The following is a 20,489-nucleotide window of genomic DNA, read 5'->3' on the forward strand; positions in this document are numbered from 1 at the left end:
TTTCAACTCTACTCGTCACCCTGATCACTTTGGTATATATAACCCTATATCTGACTCTTTTAGTTATAGGACTTACAAACAACCGTTATGTGAACAAAACTATGATACTCTCTTTAGCAACATTGTTGCGAGAGTATAAAAAGCAATAAAGGAAACAGTTATTTGTTTTCCCGTTTCGTAACGTATTCTAACCCTAACTTCGGAAGAGTTCAAGTACTTGATGAAGTCGTATATGAAAATCAAACACTGCAGGCATCGCTAACAACTATAACTATTTTATTTTATTTTATTTCATTTTATAGATCTAGGAGATAAATTCGTGCTGCCTAAACGGTGTTCAACACACTATACGTGTATGATCTCCAACTGAGCCACCCAATTTCATTTGTAAATGCTAATGCGTGTAATTGAAAACATATTTGGCAAAAAAGGGTGCGCAAGTGCAAATCAACAGCAATTACAATGTGTGTACTTAACGAAATGCCGACTTCTGCGACTTTGCTATCATCGGTCTCGTTTTGTTGCTTGAATTGCCGAATTGAGTTTCTTCACTTGTTTGTTTTTCGCTCTTTCTTCCTGTTAGTTTATTTGTTAATGCAATTTCTCTAGAGTTGATTGTTGTTGTTTGTGTATTTGGACTTTATGCCAGCCGAAAATTTTATAGATACGGCAGCAATGTAAACAACAACAAATACTTTTAGACAATTATATTTCATTTTTATGTGCATAGTTTCTTCGAATTTGCATTTGAAGCGCCCGAAATTTGGTAATAGTGAAAGTGTCCAAATTATTTCGCTATTGCGCATACGAGTATGCGAGTTGACGGACACGTGATAATGAATGACGCGAATGTTGTTAAATAGATTTACATTCGACTTGTTTAAAATTAGATTTACTAATTGTTTTTTTTTCCCCCCCCTGGCACAAAGTAGAGTAGTATTCAACCAATACCGCCGATTTTATTAATTAATTGCCTGCAAAATTATATGAATCTTAAGAATTGTATTTATTATATTATGTATAGCGTAGTATCATTTTTAAATAATAAATTTAGCTTTGGTTTTATAAGGTTTACTATTCGACATTAAATATCCCAAATCAATGAGATGCCAGGCCACTATCACCCCCACTTTAAGAGCAACCTTTGAATAGTAGTCGGATCGTTAGTTATGCCACCTTGCATTGTTTAGTAATTAACTAGATCGCTCATTTTCGTTTTCTAGTCCAATTTCTATTCTCTCTTTGCTAAGGATACTTTCGTTAATTTCAGAATTAGCAACTTTAGTCATCCAATAGCACTCCTCCAAAAGTAATTTGTTAATTCGCCCTATGCAGCCGTGATATTCCAAGACCTGTGAAATTTTCTATCAATTTCAGTTCTTTCAAACTATTGGCAATTGCCAACTGTACCGTAAAGTTTGACATATTTTATATTATACATTTACAGTAACTTTAAATATTCAGCTCGGGCAAAAAAAATGGAATTAAATCGTAAACATTTGCGCGAGACTAAAAGTATGTTTTACAACGATGAACTTAATTAAAATTTTGACTTTGAAGCTACATCAAGGAAGAGTGTTTATCGATGGTATGGTGAATTCAATCGTGGTCGTAAACCACACCAAGAAGAATTTCGTAAAGGTCGCTCAAAATCAGTTCTTGCTCCGGAACCTATTGATGCTGTGCGCATACTGTGATAACAAGATCGTCTTATGAGCAATCGTGAGATTGAGACAACTATGGGCATTAATGGGACTAGCATACATTCAATATTGCAAAAACTATGACTGTGAATTGGACGAGAGAAATATTAACGATATACGATAGCGATGCTTCGGAACAAGTCTGTGACATCATAACAGATGATGAATGATGGATTTACGCCTGAAAATAAACAGTAGTTATGGGTGTTTCAAAATGAGCCGCATCCAAGTAAATCAATCAAATAAGCCTGTTTTTTTTTTATAAAAACTGTAAACGGATCACTCTTCACTAAAAGTTCAAACTGTTTCTGTTTTATTAAAAAAAAAAGCTTTGGAGCGCTTTAATTGAAAGTACTGCTCTTGAAGTAGAGGTCACTGGCTTCGAATTTCGGTAGTTAATTTTAATAATTTCAACTCGTATATCTTTCCATGACGATTAATCTTTCCATTGATGAAATGGCAAGCTTTACTAAAGAGAAATATCAAAAGAGCGGGAAAAAAATGGTGTCGTTTGCTGTCCCTATCACTCTACTTTTGTAGCACCCCTATTGAAAAACCCGTTAATTAATGGAAAAGGGTTCATTCCACTTCTTCATGTAGGTCCTTTCCGCTTTTTTCTTGATGATGATAACATCGCCTCGACAATCTCTAAATTCTCTACCACAAGTTTGCATTCATTATAAATTGCTTTACACTGGCCGCGCAGAAATTGCAAGAAGGCATTCTATATTTCTAACTTCTATGATGGCATTGAAGAAACAAGTTTTTTTTTTTTTTCATTGAGTGACTTAACCCTTTCGATCCGAACGGGTCCTATGTGTCCCGGTGTATTTTCAAAAATACCTAGCATAGAAAATAAGTGGTTAAAAAAGTTGAAATTAGTCCCTTTTCGTAGCTTATACTATTCTTAACGGTATTTGCTTACTTTCGTGGTATTTGCCAAAATAGAACGAATGGTTGGACGCGTATTTTATAATTCGCAGTGAATTTTTTTGATATTTGTAAGTTTGCTGGTTTTAAATCGACTGAAACCTTAATAAATAGTTGTGTTAGTGTTTTTAACATATTGTGAAGTTGGTGAGTACTAACATTAAATTATATTTTTGTAATTATTGATATTTATAAGTTGGTGAGGTATATGTGTCCCATAAGTATTCTTGTTGGGCCAAAATGGTTCCAGTCATGATCCGACGCACACATTTATTGTCAACGTTTTATTTCAATTAATAATTTTATAACTTTTGTACAGACTACAAATGTCAAAATCAACAAATCGCAATGTGATTGCTTATATCTTGGAGTCTTTTTATGAAGGTGAAGACTTTTCGTGCGTTAGTAGTGATGAATATAAGCCTACAGATGGTGAGGAGTCTACTACTGAAAGCAGTGATGCTGAGCATATTGATCATCAAGACGAGGATGTAGGAGATAACTTACAAGAAGTAAACTCTGCATACAGTTTTCATAATACCATTTGGTCTGTTCCCAATATGGCTTTTGTTCCAAGAAAAACAGTGAGCAGCCTTCGAATTCCAGACATAGGACAACGTTTTAAAAGGACTGATATATTCATGAAAATTTTCCGAGAAAGCCTTTTTATGCGTATTACGCAATGTACCAACGAACGAATAGAAATTTTTCGAAAATCTAAATCGGTGCATAAAAATGCAATGCTTACAGATATTGGAGAAATAAAGATTGTTCTTGGTGGTATGATCATTATGTCATATAATCGTCTACCATCCATTATACACTATTGGTCAAAACATTAATCTATGGGAAACGATGCTATAAAATCAGCTATTACTCGGGATAGATTTCAGCTATTGTCATCGAAAATGTATTTTGCTTCACCTGAAGCATCTAAACTATACTATATTGAAGATGTGTTGGAGTGCCTSAAATCTCGATTTTTAAGTTCAAGGATGGAAAGTGCATACCAGAGTATTGACGAAAGTATGACGAAGTTCAAGGGCCGATCTTCTAGGAAACAATATTTGCCCTTGAAGCCCACTAAGCGTGGCATTAAAATGTGGCTTAGGTGTAATGCTTTACCGGTTATACCTATGAATTTAATATCTACTGCGGTAAAGCGAAGGAGTTGTCGAAGGAACTCTTGGCGAACGCGTAGTTAATAAATTAGCTGCTACAATACAAGAAACTGATGTCACATTATGCTTCGATCGGCTCTTAACTAGTATCATCCTCCTTGAAAATTTGAATAATGCCGCGTTAGGAACTATTATGCCAAACCGTAAGTAATTGCCAGTAATTAATATTAAGCTCGGGAAGGGTCAATGTACTTTCCGAGAAGTAACACAGGTTTGATGTTTGCCAAATGGCATGATACCAAGGAAGTAATCGTTGTAAGTCATTGTCATTCATTTGAAATACCGACTATAGAAAAAAAGCTACAAAACGGTCAAACAGTCAATGTAGACTACACCGAAATGATAAAATTTTACAGACAGATAATGGGAGGGATTGATCGAGCTGACCAAATCGCATTCACAATCCAAATGGTGGAAAAAAGTTTTTTATAGACTACCTATGATGTATGTTGGAAATTCCTGGGTAATCAGTTCTCAGCTGGGACGAAAAAAAAAACCCACTGATTGATTTTATGATAGTTTGGGCTGAAAACATGATTGAAAAGGGAAAGAAGAAGGCATCTGTTCGTCGCAGTGGTATATCTGGTAGAAAAAGAAAAATAAGTGCTGGGCATCTACCGATACAAATTTGCAATCGGCGGCGTTGTGCTGGTTGCGCAGAACAGAAGAAGGAGAGACGTACAAAAACACTATGTGAAGAATGTCAGATTCCACTCTGCAAGGACTATTTTGCACCTCATCACAAATAAATACTTATTTTCAAATATTTTCATTCATTTCAAATTAATTTTATTTTATAGTCTAATATGAAATATGAATTTCACTTCTGTTTACCGAAAATGTTCATTGAATTGCAAATAAAATTAGCTTTCATATGAAATAATATGTAAGAGTTGAGAGCATTAAGTACTGATCGGGATAAATATGTCCCATCAAAAAATACTGACGGGACATATTTGTCCCAACCCCTCCCTCCGCCTCTGATTCATTTAACTCGTTTTTTAACGAAAAATACGTTTTTCCTATACCTGTCATCTCGATTTATTATGCGAAATATGTTTTATTTACTTCAACGGCTTTTCGGATCGAAAAGGTTAAGGTTTTTGAACGAAGGTTGAGTTTTCTAACTAAAAGTGTGTGTCAATCCGGAAAGGATTTGCGCAAAGGGCTTGACGACGTCGATTCTTTCAGACCACCTAGTATTAGAAAGTCAATGAAATGAATTGGGTATTTTGGACATCGGTATTTCTCAGCGTTGTGTGCTTGAAGACAGCATGCAGCCAAATTTAATACGAAAAAACGCAAGGGAAACACAATGCTTAACCTTTGATTTTACGATTAGAATTTAATATTTTCGTTAATTTTTAATTTAAATGCACTCTAATATTGTAATTTTTTTAAACAACACTCGTAACTGTTGTTATATTTATAAGGCATATAAGCTTGCTAACCAAATATCAAGCTCAGCTATATTTTTTGATAGCCAATGTATTGTTTGTTAAAAGCTGTATATAGCTCAGGCGCAAACCATTTTGATTTTTAATTCGGTGGCTTTCAAACTATAACATGTTGAATACTTGAATGGGGATGTAATTTGAATGATATAATCGACATTTAATTATGAACAAAAATCTGTAAATTTGCTTTGGTTAAAACAAGTAATAAATCAAGTATAAATAAGTTAAAACCTCTTCGGTAGCTGTTCAAATTAGTAACCAAATCACTTGTACTCAGATTACATATGTATATGTATATTATAGTATATAAGTATGTATTCCACTTAATTGCATATACGCTTAGGTACAATTTCCACTTGCATGAACATTTTCACCAAAATATATTATGTACTTATGCAGGGGTTATGAGTTTCATTGTGCAAAATCGATTTATTTTCCATAATTTTTGTTTGATATAAAAATTTAAATATTTTATTCAAACTATTTGTTTTTCTAAGCACCCATATTTTACAAAGACTTTTGTGAAATTTTCATATGAGAATATTCAAAACTCGGGCATTACGACGTCACTTGCGGCAGTCCTTTCAGAAAACGGTGGCGCCGTCTTGATAATAAAACTGCCAACAGCATCATTTGAATTAAAAGCAAAAAATACATATTTTAACTAAAACCACAACCTAGGTATTGGACGAAGGATAAAATAAATAAGTAACCACTGTCGTTTTGGCAGACATTTTTCTATATATCAAGTTTTTCAATAAGAGTGATACAATACCTATACAAAAAAAACAAAAAACAAAAAAAAAAAAAAAAACACCTATCGTTAAGTAAATTCAAATGTTTTTTATTTAATAGCAAGTTATTGACTTCTAAAACTTGAATAAAGTCTAGTTTATTTTTATAGACCAATGACATCAAATAATCCCACAAGAAGTAGTCTAATATTATTAAATCACAATTTCGTGGAGGCCATTCAATGTCACAATTTCTAGAAATAATCGAATCTTCAAACTTTTCTCATAATAATTCGGTTTTTGCATGCGCGTGCCACACAGGTAGCTCCATCTTGTTGGAACCAAATGTTGTCAAGATCAACTTCTTCCAATTGCGGCTAAAAAAATTGGTTATCACCGCTCTGTACCCTTTCATTTTCCATTGTCACCTGCTTTATTTGGAAAGAAGTGCGCACCGATGATTCCACCAGTCCAAATGCCACATCGAACTGTGCGTTGAGGTGAATCTAATTGTTGTTCATGAATAATTTGTGGATATTCTTCCCACCTAATCGACAATTTTTTTTATTTACCGCAGCACTCAGATGTGAGTGAGCCTCATCGGAGAAAATAAGTTTCTTAAAAAAATCGTTTTAATTTTCAAGTTGCTCCAAAGAAAAATCAGCAAGTTCAAGGTATTTACGATGGTCAAATATTCAGTTCCTGAGTGAGAACAATTTATACGGATGCAAACCCAAGTCCCTTCACATAATCCGGCAGGTTGTGGTTTGAGACCGTCCCAACAGTCCCCCTCAACACTCGCCTGAACGGCAGCAATATTTTCATTACTTCGAGCAGTTATTTGTCTTATTGTCACGTAAAAATGAGCGAAACGAAACTTATAAATCAAATCATCCCTGTTCGAAAACTATATAGTTGTAATGGAGCAATAAATATTTCGTTCAAGACCTTGTAAATGAATTAACTATCTCGAAATTTCATTAAGATCGTTTGAGTAATTCACCAGAAATTTTGACAACCGACTTAAAAACACAGTTTGGAGAAAAAAGTATTTAAAGTTTTAAGTTTAACTGAATTCGATTGCACAACTTCTCAGTAGAAAAATAATAATTTTTGTTAAGCCATGAAACCCATATAACCCACTAAGTTCCGTATAGAACCTGCTGCTTTCGTCTCGTCGGGTTTGAGCATATACAACTTCGAGTCCCTTACTTTGTTCTTAAATAGATGTTTATCATACTGTGCATATAATCTTTAAATCTAAAAATTGCATGTCACGTTGTTTGTCCGCGATGGAACTACTGCACCGATTTTAGTAAAATTTAGCACACAGTATCCAGTTCGATCCAACTTAGAAGATAGGATAGTGACAAACATTCATAAATAAAAAATACAGTGAGAGCTCTATTAAGCGGACAACGCTATTAACTGGACAGGAACACTGGTAACCATACAATGAGAAAGCAGCCTTAAATTCGTGATTTTTTAAATAAAATTTATTTGTATGAACATGTTCAAAATTAAATCTAAACTACAATCCTTTGGATTCCTATACCGACAAAAACGGTTTCGTCTTTATTCGTAAATAAATTTTTCATTGTATTGAATAGTTTATGACATGAATAAAAGTATAAAATGTATGCCACAGCAATGCGTGGCCGGATCCAGTTGTCTATATACATATATATAATCATACATATTAATCTATAACCCAAAAACTAAATTCGATATAGAACTTTATTTACATTATTAGATATTTATTTTCTTTTACTATTTTGTGTGGGCAGTAAAGTATTTTGGCCACTGATAATGTTTTGAACTTTGACATTATCTTATCCCATTTGCGATTAAAAGCAAAATTCTGCAATCATCCAACATTTCCATTTTAAATATTTTTGTTATAAGAGCTCAAAGTTCTACCTGCAAGCTCGACGTTGTCCTTAACTAAAATAAAATTCATATGTCGACAGTTCTGGGAACACTGAATCCCTGAAATAATATAAGCATTTCAGTGTTTTGCGTACTGAAAACCGCAATATCAAGAGCGTTTAGATATTTTCCTTTCTTCCATTTGTCTGCTTATTTTATCACCTTCTTTCATTGTTATATTCTATTAGCGCTTTGAGGTCTTTAGAATGTGCTATCAGTTTACGCCACACTAGTTTCATATTATCAGCTCATAGAACCATAAATATAAAAGCCAACAAGTGTGCGGTTAAGTGGCAGAAATTCGAGAGTTGTATAAAACTTTATTACCGGTTCAAATGAAAGTATATCTCTAAAAAGGGGATTTTTTGAAGCTTGTTTGTGAATAAATTCCTTATCGCACCAACATCTCCAACTCACTTTAAACTGCAATTATTATACCATGTCAGCATGTCATCAAACTTATTGATGCAGGTATCTTGAATTGCTTTCTCTTAAGTAGAGAAATCCGACGCTGAAACAGTTTTTTTTTTTTTTAATAACTAATTTATTTAACAAAAATGTTTACGCATACAAACAAACATAAAGAAAATATTCTTAACAGATAAAAAAATGTAATAATTCGCACCATTCTCTCACTCATTACAACTCAGTGTGTTTTTCCGTCCAATCTTCTTTGATCATGTCGGCACCCTTTTCGCCAATCATAATTATGGCCGCATTCGTATTAGCAGCCACGATGTCTGGCATAATACTGGCATCGACCACGCGCAAACCCTTAGCACCATGCACACGGAGGCGCCAGTCCACCACCGCTGTGGCATCTCCCTCAGGACCCATTTTTGCCGTACCCACTGGATGATAGACTGTGGTGGTCATGTGATTAATATAGCAACGCCAATATTCATCCGATTGGTAGACGAAATTGTTGCAAGCATCCAAATCGATTTTATGTAGCGCAGTTTCGCGCTTCTTAAAAGCTTCGGTCTCTGGTAGTTTGGAGTAGATGTTCAATGCGCGTATATATGTATGGACGTCGCGCTCATCGGACATATAATTTGGATAGATTTTCGGTTTGTCCAAGTAGTCGGCACTGCGCAGTTCCAGATGGCCCACCGAGTAAGGTTTCAAGTGCAACAAATATGTGATGTAGGTGTTGGTGAATTCATTAGCTGCAAGTATAGACTTTGCAACGCGCTCATTGAATCCTGTCGCAGCTACATAACCTTTAAGTTCCGGACTTTGCATTAAACTGAAGAAGTTTGTGGTTTGAATATCGGGGTTGGGACCATGCAATGAAGTAGTATTAATGAAACCGGTGAGCGCTGTGGCTTCATGATGCAGCAGCTTGCTGTAACGCCCCATCAATAAATTGTACATGGCGTCCACAAGCTCTTCATCAGTTGGCTTGCGTGCCACGGACTTGTCAATTTGGAAAACCACCGGCAAACTGGCGTGATCCTTAAGATTTTGACCTACCGGCAGATCCAAAAGTACCGGTATGCCTAATTGCTTCAAGTGCTCTTTAGGTCCAACACCTATAAGAAATACAAATAAAGTTTTTATACATTCAATTTGCTGCCGTTATTATATTTTACGATTCACCTGAAAGCATTAGTATTTGTGGTGTGCCGATCGAGCCAGCAGACAACACTACTTCCTTCTTAGCCTTTGCGACATGCTCTGTCGTTCCGTTTAGGACAAAAGTTACGCCGGTTGCACGCAAATGTTCATCAAAGTTGACGCGTTTAACATGCGCATACCGCACGACATGTAGATTTTTACGATCTTTCGGTAAATGTGAATGTGCCGTCGTTATGCGACGTCCGCCATCTTGTGTGCCCAAAATATCAATCTGACCCACCCAAGAGCCCTCGGTAAAAGCCGGCGAACTGCCATAACCCATTTCCGCCATACCCTCACGTATCGTACTACGGAACTCGTTGTCCGACACATAACGATTCAAGCCCATGGGTCCACCTTTACCGAAATCGCCCTCTTTGAAATCAGCACTAGTTGAACGTAAGTCTTCCGCTTTGCGGAAATATGGCAACACATCATCATAGCCCCAAGTTGGATTGCCACGATTGCGCCAGTCGTCGAAATCAGCGCGTGTGCCTCGCGCATAAATCATCGCATTCATGCCGTTGGTGCCGCCAAGCATCTTTCCACGCGGCCAATGACATTTGCCGCCCTCCATCGCCATGCAGGACTTGCCATTCGGTTCCGCATGATACTGCCAATCCCAGTTCGTGAACTGCGTGGTAATATGCCAGCCAACAAACTGTAATCAAACACAGATAAGTTTCTATGTAAGCCGGGGTGGAGACCATTTTAATATTAATATTGCAAATTACCTCCGTTTCAATGGGAGGATCGCCACCCGCCTCTAGCAAAAGCACCTTCCAGTTAGGATTTTCACTAAGTCTGCCGGCAACAACCGCGCCTGCGGAGCCTGAGCCCACCACAATGAAGTCATAATCATCAAGACCTGCATGAAAGGGCGTATACTGTAATAAGTAGTCGAAAGTTCACAATTATTTTAATGAGTTTATGTCTTAAATGACTTTCAAGTGCAGCGCAGAGGTTATCATTTGCTTTTGTTATAGCATTTTCAATAATAAATTATTTTGCTGTTTACTTGTGCAACTATTGTCGGTCTTTATCTCAGCTAATTAAGATTTTAGTTAGCATAAAAAGTAAGTTTACTTCTACTTGCTTATCTATACTAGGTGTACATAATATTGCATATAAAAAAAATAGCAACCATTCGAACAAAGTAGTGCACATATTCATAAATACTTATTATTTTGTTGGAGAGTGCGAATAAACACAAATACAAATATTTCCTTCTCGGGGTTCGGAATACCTCACATGTCGTTCCGCACTAAATCTCAAAAGAATTTGAAGAAGAAAGTTAGTAAGTAATGATAGTCTAAAGACTCCTTTATACTATCATAAGTCTAAAATTTCAAGAATTCGTATTAACAATATTGCTGAAATTCATCATAGTCTAATAAAATCTCAAACTGATTTGTTATGGAAAAGTGTTTTTAAATAATATTGTTTTATCATCATCTGAGTATCATAGCCACAAATCTTAGATTGTACACACAACAGAGTAACATGAGGGTGGGCAAAAATTCTATAAAAATTCAAAGGCACCATAATTGTGTTATATATTCATATAGTGGATTGTTTTTCAGAGGGAGTTGGATTCATTTATGGAGATGGGTCCATATATCTGACTAAATTCCAAGTTATAAACGTCCTGTTGGTAGTGAATGATGGAAGCATAATTTAATCGTTGCAGATACATTTGCTATTGTAATAATATTAAGTATTTATTCTTCATTACTTATTACTATAAATTTACTAAAGGACGGGCCACGCTTTACTGTGGCTGACACATAGATGACCATCTATATGATTTCTATTAGTTGGATTATAACTATTAGTCTATGAAATATAGCATTTTTGTGAAGCAACTTTTGTTAGTTTACAAAAAAATGGATCATAAAACATTTCGTGTGTTAATAAAGCATTGCGTTTTGAGCGAAAATGCTGTTGAATTGAGAATTTTTTGAAATTTGAGCTCAAGAAAATCTAACACTGAAAGCACATTTGCTAAGTTGGAAACAGGCGAAATGAGCACCGAGCACAAAGACATCGTAAAGAGGCGAAAGCTCTACGTGAAGTGGTTGCCTCGCAAGTTCACAATCCAACAGAAACAACTAATAACTGATGCTGAGAAGAGTTTAAGTGCTCTTTAAACGTAATAAAACGAATTTTTGAATCGGTGTGAGACAATAGAAACACGGCTTCATCATTTCACACTGACGTCTAATCGACAGACATTATAGTGGACTGCATATGATGAGTCGGAAAAACAAAAAAAAGTTTGGCTGGTAAGGTTAAGACATCAGTCTTTTGGAATGCATGTGGTATAATATTCACTGAGCCAGTTATAATACATTGCACTGTGTATTTGGTAGCAGTTCTATTCTACTATTCCAAATAGTTAGCAATTGCATTATTTTTGAGGAAGGATCAGTTTGAAATTGTACGCATATACTTCATCGTTTTCGTTTACATATTACTCGCTAGAGAGCTGCAATAATAAACGCGTCATAAATTCAAAGTGTTCTAGTGAGCACCGCGGCCTCCGACGCGCTATTTATAGGCATGCTCCCGCCGCCTGCAAACGTTACTTCCCGCAACCACGCCTACTTGCCATATAGCACAATTTTAAATTTCACTAGATTCGTTCAGTTTCCAGTACATAAATCAATAAGCAATTATTATAACGGGTAACAACTTTGCACAAATAATGCCTTTAGTGTGTGCCAGCTTATGACCAAAATTAGTTTAAATGCAATAAAAAAGTGTTTAAGTTCCTAAGTACCGAATATTTAGACCCCGGTACCTATAGTTAACTTTTGATTGAAAATGTCGGTCACTGTGTGTATACATATATAGGATAACTGAAATTTTCATTCTTGCAACTTGCAAGAGTATAAAATGTTCGGTTAAACCCGAATTTATCCTTTCTATATTTGCTTTAGCTAAGGTTTTTTGTTTATTCCCTTTCTTTTGACTTAATATTAAAAATAAAAGAATTTTTTGAAATGACCAGATTTATGTTCGTTGAAATCTCTAAAAAATGTAAATATTGATAAGAAAATTTTTCGCAGAAAATGCAAAAAAAAGCGCTACCCTTCTCTGTTATTAAATGATAACTACTTTCAATATATAATATGTATATTGAATATTCGCACATACAACATTTTCTCCATCCTTTTTAATCTGTCAATGTTTGGCGTAAAGCCTTTCGCACTCTGACTTATCTTGCACACTGTATGCGATTTATAGTTGGGCTTACTTTGTTGGCATTGATTCCAAGCTGTATCAATATTATCGCATATAGTTGAGCATATATAACTATGCATTATATATAAATAAATTAATATGCAAATAGGTATATTGCATTTCCTCATAGGAGAATATTTACAATGGAAAGTATTAGGAAAAACAAGCCGTAATGACGCGTTTTTTGCAATATATTAGCAAACTACGTGCCATAATGCAAACACATTCATAAACAATGCTTTTATAAGAAAAGTAGTTAGTTGGGATATTTATATTTACTAGAACAAGAAAGCAGGATGTATAATACCTTTTAAAAATAAGGCACTTGATTTCGATCGTTCAGTCAACCAATATAGCTCGATTTTACAGGATCTCCGACGTTTACTTGTGGATCATACAAACTTCATGTTACCCTGTTCAGGATATGAAAAACTTGCTTTGACGTCACAAGATCTCTTATTGAAGACTGAATCAGTACAATATATATTACTAAAGGCTTACGGAGAAGTTGTTTTTGTGCGAATTAATTCGTTTACTTTTTTCAGAAATACTTATGTAACTTTATAGAATTGTTTAATGCTAATTTTTTGTTGGTTTCTTTATAGGCTTTCTTACCCCAAACTAATACCAAATTTGAAGCACAATTTTAGCCGAACTAGCCGCAGCTATAATTGTTTTGTTTTTCTCTTACGTCGAAACTATTTATAATATTATTATCTCTAATAATAGCTTTGAATCCATTAACTTCTTTCCTCTAAAAGATTTCTACTTGCTTGCTTTAGTGGAAAAAGGCCTTTTTTGGGCTCTTCATCTCCACCTGGTTTTTTTTCGAATTCAAATAATTTCGTACAAATTTCTGTCTGATCTAATACAAAACTTAGTCACTTCAATTAACTGAAAATGAAAGCTATTTACCATGCCTTCACAATTTCTTTGTATATATATAAAATTTTATCCATGTTATGTCTTATAACATTTTACAAGTAATTACATGAAGCGTTGTAAATGTCTTCCGTAAAACCTCAAGGATATTTGCGAATATATATTTCATGTTAATCATCAACTAATTCGGCCAGAACGAAAGTTTTTCACTAAGTATGTGTTCATGTGTTACACTAACAACCGGTTCTTATTTTCGTTGCACAAGTTTGTGAATTTTTTTGTTCTCACAAGTACTCTGCCACTCTCCAACTCCTTTAAGCTATTTGCGCACTTTTTCCAAATTTACCTGACTGGAATATTCAGTTTTTAAAACAGCTACTCACCTTCTCTCTCAATGCGCGCGCCATAATCCTCTGGCCATCGATTGTGATCACTTAATCCACAAAATTTCGCTATCAAAGTCTGTAACAGCAAAGTCATTAGGGTATTCGCAGGTCCTGCCGACCGCGCAGCACATTCTGTGCTCAGGAATTCCATTGCTCAACCGTGTGACCACTAACCCGGCTGTTTTGCGACTAACTGCTAGAATGTATCGGACTTAAGTCGCAGTATTTTTTGCATTAGCCGTTTAAGATGCCGCGCGAAGTACATAACGATGAAATAGTTAAATGAGAAATTTGCATTTTTATGCACTTGCAACCAGTTGCTACAGAGTATTATAGTTTTGTTCACCTAACGGTTGTAGCTATTACCTAAAACTAAGCGAGATAGATGTAGTGTCATAAATACATACATATGTATGTATATAAAAGATCAGGATGACTAGAAAAGTTAGAATCCGGTTGACTGGCATAATAGGACCACTGCCACGCCCACAAATCGCCAATAGCCGAAAACATATAAACTGCCATTACTAAGAACTAAATCAAGATATAAAATTTTGGTTTGGCATTCGGCATCACAGTAGCAAGGGGCACCTGTTCATAAAAAATTTGTTAATCTCTCGGGACCCGACCAACCAATTTCCACTAAATTTAGTACATATCCTTCTTAGAACATTCCTAAGTTACAGTGTGAAAGTAGCCAAAATCGGACTACAACCGCGCCTACTTCTTATATAACACAATTTGAAATTTCGTCTGATTTATTTACTTTCCAGTACACAAATCAAGAAGTAATTAATATAACGGAATAAAATTTGTCAGTAATAATTAATTGGACCTTAATGTAATCTTTTGACCAAAAATTGTCCAAATCCAAGCAAAACTGTTCCAGACCCTAGATACCGAATATGTGGACCCCAGTATCTATAGTTGCCTTTTGACCGAAAATATCGGTCAATGTGTGGATATATCGGGGAATATTTGAATTATCTCAATGAAATTGGGAGAGCGTGTTTTAATCATGACAGCTTATCTTTGTGCCCAAAATGGATTTGAGCGAAAATTAGTTGTATAGAGTATAGAAGTATGTATATATAAAATTTCTTAGGTACCGATCCTCTGTTTGACGTTTTACAAACATCTTCAGGTATTTCTACGCTTTAAATCTTGCAAGTTGCAAAAGTATAAAATGTTCCGTTGCACCCGAACTTAGCGCTTCCTTACTTATTATAAATAGTACACACCCCTCTATCGCTAAGCAACGTCAGCGCATGCATGTAGTAGGTACTCGTACATGCTAACTTTTGTTTTGAATTTTTTGTTCTCAAAAGTGAAAACTATTAAGTGATTAAATGCTCTGTTGCTTTACCACACCGGTAGCTGTAGAATCTAGAGTGTTTGATAATTACATACATGTATATAAGTATGTATTTATGTAATGCTTTCGCACTTGACATCTCAGGTAAACATTTCAGAGCACACACTTGATAGTACGAGTGCTGATAAGTGGTGCTCATGAGCAACTTTTGTTTTTATTTTTCATATATAGTATGTATACATGCGTGCCTATGGCGCTACCCTTTAGGAATCGTGAAATGATTTATTATTTATATTCGTTTAAGTTATTATTAAGGGGAGAATAAGTAATCAACAACATGTTAATGGCAACACAGCTACTTTGGATAGAAAAATATATAGAATAAAAGTTGGAGAGATTTTTTTTATATTTTTTTTAATGTTTACTAGTACTTTTTCAATGTTTAAAACAAAAAAGTTTCTCAGTTTTGAATTTTTTCATAATAATGCTAACTTCTTCGAGTTTAAAAGCATTGAAAGGAGTAGTTAAAAAAATACCAAATGATATAAACTTAGATAGGTAGCTAGAGGTGACCCATTGTGATACCACCGGGACTAATATACCCTCACTTTATTGTGTCCTCGCTAAACCGCTTCTGTTGAAGTACATAAGTACAGGCTGTATCGTTTTTGCAACCCCTGAAATGTTGTCCAGCAACCCAACAGATTGATGCTTTCTCATATATATTAATACTGACATCGTTCGCAAATTCGTTGTTTTGGAAGAGTGGATTTCTCGTTGGAGTAGAAATAACTGCTAAAAGTTCAAATCGAACTCCAACTACGCTTCAAACTAGTTATAACAGTTTTCATATCCAATCAAAAATCCTCCGACGATCATGAGTTATCTTATAGGCTACAAAAAATGTATACTTGCTCGACTTTTTGACTACTCTCCATTTTCCAACAAATTGGTTCCATAAGTAATAGCTTATCCATGGTTTGTAGTTCAACTAATTAGCACATTGTTGTTTATAATAAATAAATTTTTATTAAATTACTGTATCTTTTTGGAAACATAAGGTTTTCTCCACTAAATAAAATTCACACAGACAATTACGGCCTAAAACTCTCCAAATGCTTCGCCGATCAGCGATTGTCAGTAAAGCTCTCGAGCTTACTTTCAAGTCGAGGTAATGTCCAACAACGGATATTTGATAATTAATATTATGATTTCCTTCTCGAATGTACAAGAATAACGTTTTTTTGAACTATGAAGACACTAGTTTTCTTTTTACCAAATTTTTCCTGTGGGGAATGAATGACATTGCTTATCTGCGGAAACATATGCCTGCACGCGTATGTGAGAATGATAGTTAACTCATGCTAAGCGTTCATAAGCGACGCTATCTCAATAAGATCGATATAATATTGAATTATTGCACATATGTACATCGATAGAGGGAGCCAGCGAGTGATAGAAGAAAATAATATTTGCTGATCGCTATGTGAAATTCTAACCTAAACTTCATATTAGTATGTTGACATATGCACAAATGCATTTTATGGCATGTTATCTGTCATACATAATACATGGTGGGTATTACTCTACAAGCTTACATATGTACATATATTTAAGTCATATTAATATGTAGTACATACATGTTGTTGCACGAGTGATTTGTTATCATTTGTATACCTGGTTAACCGGACGCATACTTAATATTTCGGTACTTTTCCATTTGGAATACAGTTAGTCAACGCATTGATCGAAAATGTATTGAATTGGAACCAGTTGTGAACCGAAAATCCGATGCTTTCGGCTATTTGCCTAAACTATACAATACCGAACTACTTGATTTAGAAATTAATTATAATAATCATAGTGACGAGCTGAGTAGACGCGAATTAGTTCCTCGGTTATTGAGATGTTGACCTGAAATTTTGCATACGTAATTTTTTCGTTAAAATGCTGCACGATATTGGACAATTATGGTATATAGCTGTCATACAAACTGACATATGACAAAGAATCTTCACGAAATTTGGTATATTTCTCAGGATATGCTACAATATCCGAAGAAGCTTTCACATTCACTATTATTCAAATAACTGCTCTACCAAAATTAAGAAAAAATATCTTTAAATACACCTTTATGTTATATTTTCATTTTTTCAAATATACTGCCGTTATGATTTTCAGACACGATGACGACACTTGGAGTTGCTCTCTGCGTTTTAACTTTTAAATCGAAAAATCAGAGAAAAAAGTATTTTGTTAAAGCAATCCCATATTTTTTTTTATCTATTTACCGTTTTGATATATATTTTGTCTCTTTATACAAAAAAAAATAAAATTTCGCGTACAATGTTTCACATTTATAATGAAGACAGGTTATCAGTGAAATCTGATTTGGAGAGTTTGGAACTATTTCCAAGCAAATTGGGCTTAAAACAAACCTCATTCTTAGCTGACTGATGAGTACTCTCAGAGAGCGAGAGTGCAGAGCGAATAGAAAACTGTTTCGCTGTCGGCTGTGATAGTATCTTCAGTACAGGAAAACACTCCCTCCTGTACAGAGGCGGGCGCGTATCTTCGCTACACATGATAGTGGTCCGAGTCGACGTTAGGTCCTCGGAGCTTTCGAACTTTTCGATCCGGAGACAACCAAGTAAATTGATGAATTTTCTTGTGCTGGAATCTAGTATAACCATATATCGGGCTTCTACGAAGTCGTTCAAGAGGCTTCGCCATGAAGGCTGAGTTTTCCGACTGTTGTACCAAAAATGTCTTCTTTGCCCACCCTAGTGTTAAAATCGCCAAGCACAATTTTTACACAGCTCATCCACCGAAAGACTCGACGACTAAGCCTTTCTCCCACCACGAAACACGAATAAATGTCACAAAGGCCTACTCGTCTACGTCCTTGTCCATCAACCAGCGGAGCTTCGGCACCTTCCCAATTTAGGGAACTGATATTCAGTTACATGCCCTTAAATCATAGCCCTTATTACGTTTGCTGTGGTCGTCATCAATATAGGGTGTTTCATCCGAGGCTGTTATTTCTTTTTCATTGAGGATTTTTTTCTACGTGACGAATCCCAAATCCAGCGCACAACCTCGCTAGGCGAGTAATATAGAGTTTTATACACATTTATATGGAGAATCCCTTGCCTCAAGGTCGACGCCCGCTGGTTTCCAACGAAGCCATAAACCGAATGTCGGGGTGACTCCGTTTCATGGTGCGCGGCGAGGAGCCAAGAGTAGGAGTTGTGTATAGCCCTAAAACTGTAACCGCTTACCCAGAAACGTGACTATTCCCAAAAGTTTCATACTACCATATGTTTGGAACTTCAAATCAAAGTCGCAATTAAAAAAATAAATAAAAATTCGCAACCCTGTTGAGAACTATGATCGGTGCCGTCAAACTAGTATAATATTGTTAAACTAACTCACTCATCGTCTTATAGCTCTTAAACTCTGCCCTGACTGACTATAAATAGAAGTTAGGATTAGAATTTGTTTCACCTTAATTTTATTAAATCATTATAAAAAAAAATTACTAGGCATTATTTTGAAATATTTAAAATGTTACTGATATGTCAGCTCACACCTCTCACTGAGTTTTTCATTTGCTTGTTATTGACGTAGTTATGCAATCACTCCTGAACTTTGACGCGCTTATCAATTGCATTTTATTGATCTCATACAATAACTTCCACATTCATATTCATGTGTTTAAGCAAAAAATATATATTATATATTATATTGTATTAGTGCGCAATACTTCGTTAATTGTGCATTCACCAGAAAAAAGTAGGAACCGTACTAAAGAGGAGAGGTGCACTACTGATTTTCGAAGTAAATGTTGAAAACATAGTTGAAGTATAAATATAGTTGAAGTACCTCATTATACATATTACACAAATTGAAAACAAACAAGGAAGGTCTAATTTCGACTTAAACCGCACCTTTTTTTACTCTTACAGCTTGCAAGAATCAAAGCCGGCTAAATAAATTCAGCTGTTGGCAGAACTTTTTATAAAAAAAATGTTGCGAAAGAGTTCAATATTCATTATTCGCCAAAGTGGAAATGGTATATCAATCAAATTTGGTATTTAATTGAGTTCTAACGTAGTTCATAGACGCAATTAGTTTTATAACTATATTTTATTTCCCAACAAAATATTATGCTAAAATCAACCCTTAATAAGTCATATCTGACTAAATTTATTATACTGAGTTGATGCGAAAAACGTCAGACAAAGGATCGAAACTCATTATTTTACGGATATGAGATGTGGACTAAGTTCTTAACTAATACCAATCATATAACACGCTAAACCAAATTATTTTCAACTATTTAGCCTGATTTAAAAGCTTCAAAAAATCGATTTTTTTGAGGATGTTTTAGGAGGGAAAAAATTAATTGATTAAAACGAAATTTCTGTAGTTTTTAGTTATAATATATTTAGACATCATTCTCACTTTTGGGAATTGCCCGATGCATCTCGCAAGTGCATTTGCCGGACAGTGGGCAGGATGCAGGTCGCAATTTCTATCTGAAAAAAAAAATTTAAGTAGATTCATATTTTTTAATAACATATCTTCTAGTTAAACCAAAAAAGTTCAAAAAAATGTGTAAAATTCTAATAATGAATTTTGCCCCAATTCGATCCGACGTTTAGTTTTTTTTTTTCTATCTTGCCCGCCAATTCAGTAAAATCGTAAAAATGAAACACCAAGAAATCGCGCGCCAAAGTTTTCGCTTTCTGCCCAAGCGCTAATATATCTGCTAAACGCTCGGTCACTATTTCCCTTCTAGCTTCGAAAATATTTCGAATTCCCATCTATAACTTTGGGGACTTATGCTTAGATATTTTTTTAAAGTGATGAAAGCAAAACAAAAAAAAATCTATGTTTTGACGCTTCTAAAGCAGGCTTCCCCCTTAAATGAATTACTGATCCGATTCAACCCATTTTTGACATACAGGCATATTACTAAATTAATAATAATACCCAACGATTACCCTCCTCCCGCCCAACCGACGCGCGGGGCGCAATCCGCGAACGACTAATTCGGCTAATTCCGAGTCATAAAAGGCAAGGGAGTTTTAAGCGTTGCGA

The 20,489-nt window shown here is 35.1% G+C and overlaps 2 protein-coding genes across 4 annotated transcripts in view; one reads left to right on the plus strand and one right to left on the minus strand.

Annotated features, from left to right (window-relative positions):
* Nucleotides 1-20,489, plus strand: part of LOC108968019 (flotillin-2) — a 402,447-nt gene that overhangs the window by 262,357 nt on the left and 119,601 nt on the right. The window lies entirely within an intron of this gene.
* Nucleotides 8,475-14,275, minus strand: LOC108968014 (glucose dehydrogenase [FAD, quinone]). Of its 2 annotated transcripts, none has more exons than XM_018931732.1 (4): nt 14,066-14,275; nt 10,289-10,422; nt 9,537-10,215; nt 8,475-9,469 (listed from the first exon to the last, which is right to left on the minus strand). In XM_018931732.1, exons 1-4 carry the CDS (start codon nt 14,217-14,219, stop codon nt 8,574-8,576), a joined length of 1,863 nt encoding a protein of 620 aa, XP_018787277.1. In that variant the 5' UTR covers nt 14,220-14,275; the 3' UTR covers nt 8,475-8,573. The 2 variants fall into 2 exon arrangements, with proteins under 2 accessions (XP_018787277.1, XP_018787278.1); XM_018931733.1 differs by having other exon boundaries at nt 10,289-10,441; nt 14,066-14,178.

The sequence above is a fragment of the Bactrocera latifrons genome, unplaced genomic scaffold, assembly GCF_001853355.1.
Source record: "Bactrocera latifrons isolate USDA-ARS-PBARC rearing strain unplaced genomic scaffold, ASM185335v1 scaffold_20, whole genome shotgun sequence".
In the NCBI taxonomy this organism is placed as follows: domain Eukaryota; kingdom Metazoa; phylum Arthropoda; class Insecta; order Diptera; family Tephritidae; genus Bactrocera; species Bactrocera latifrons.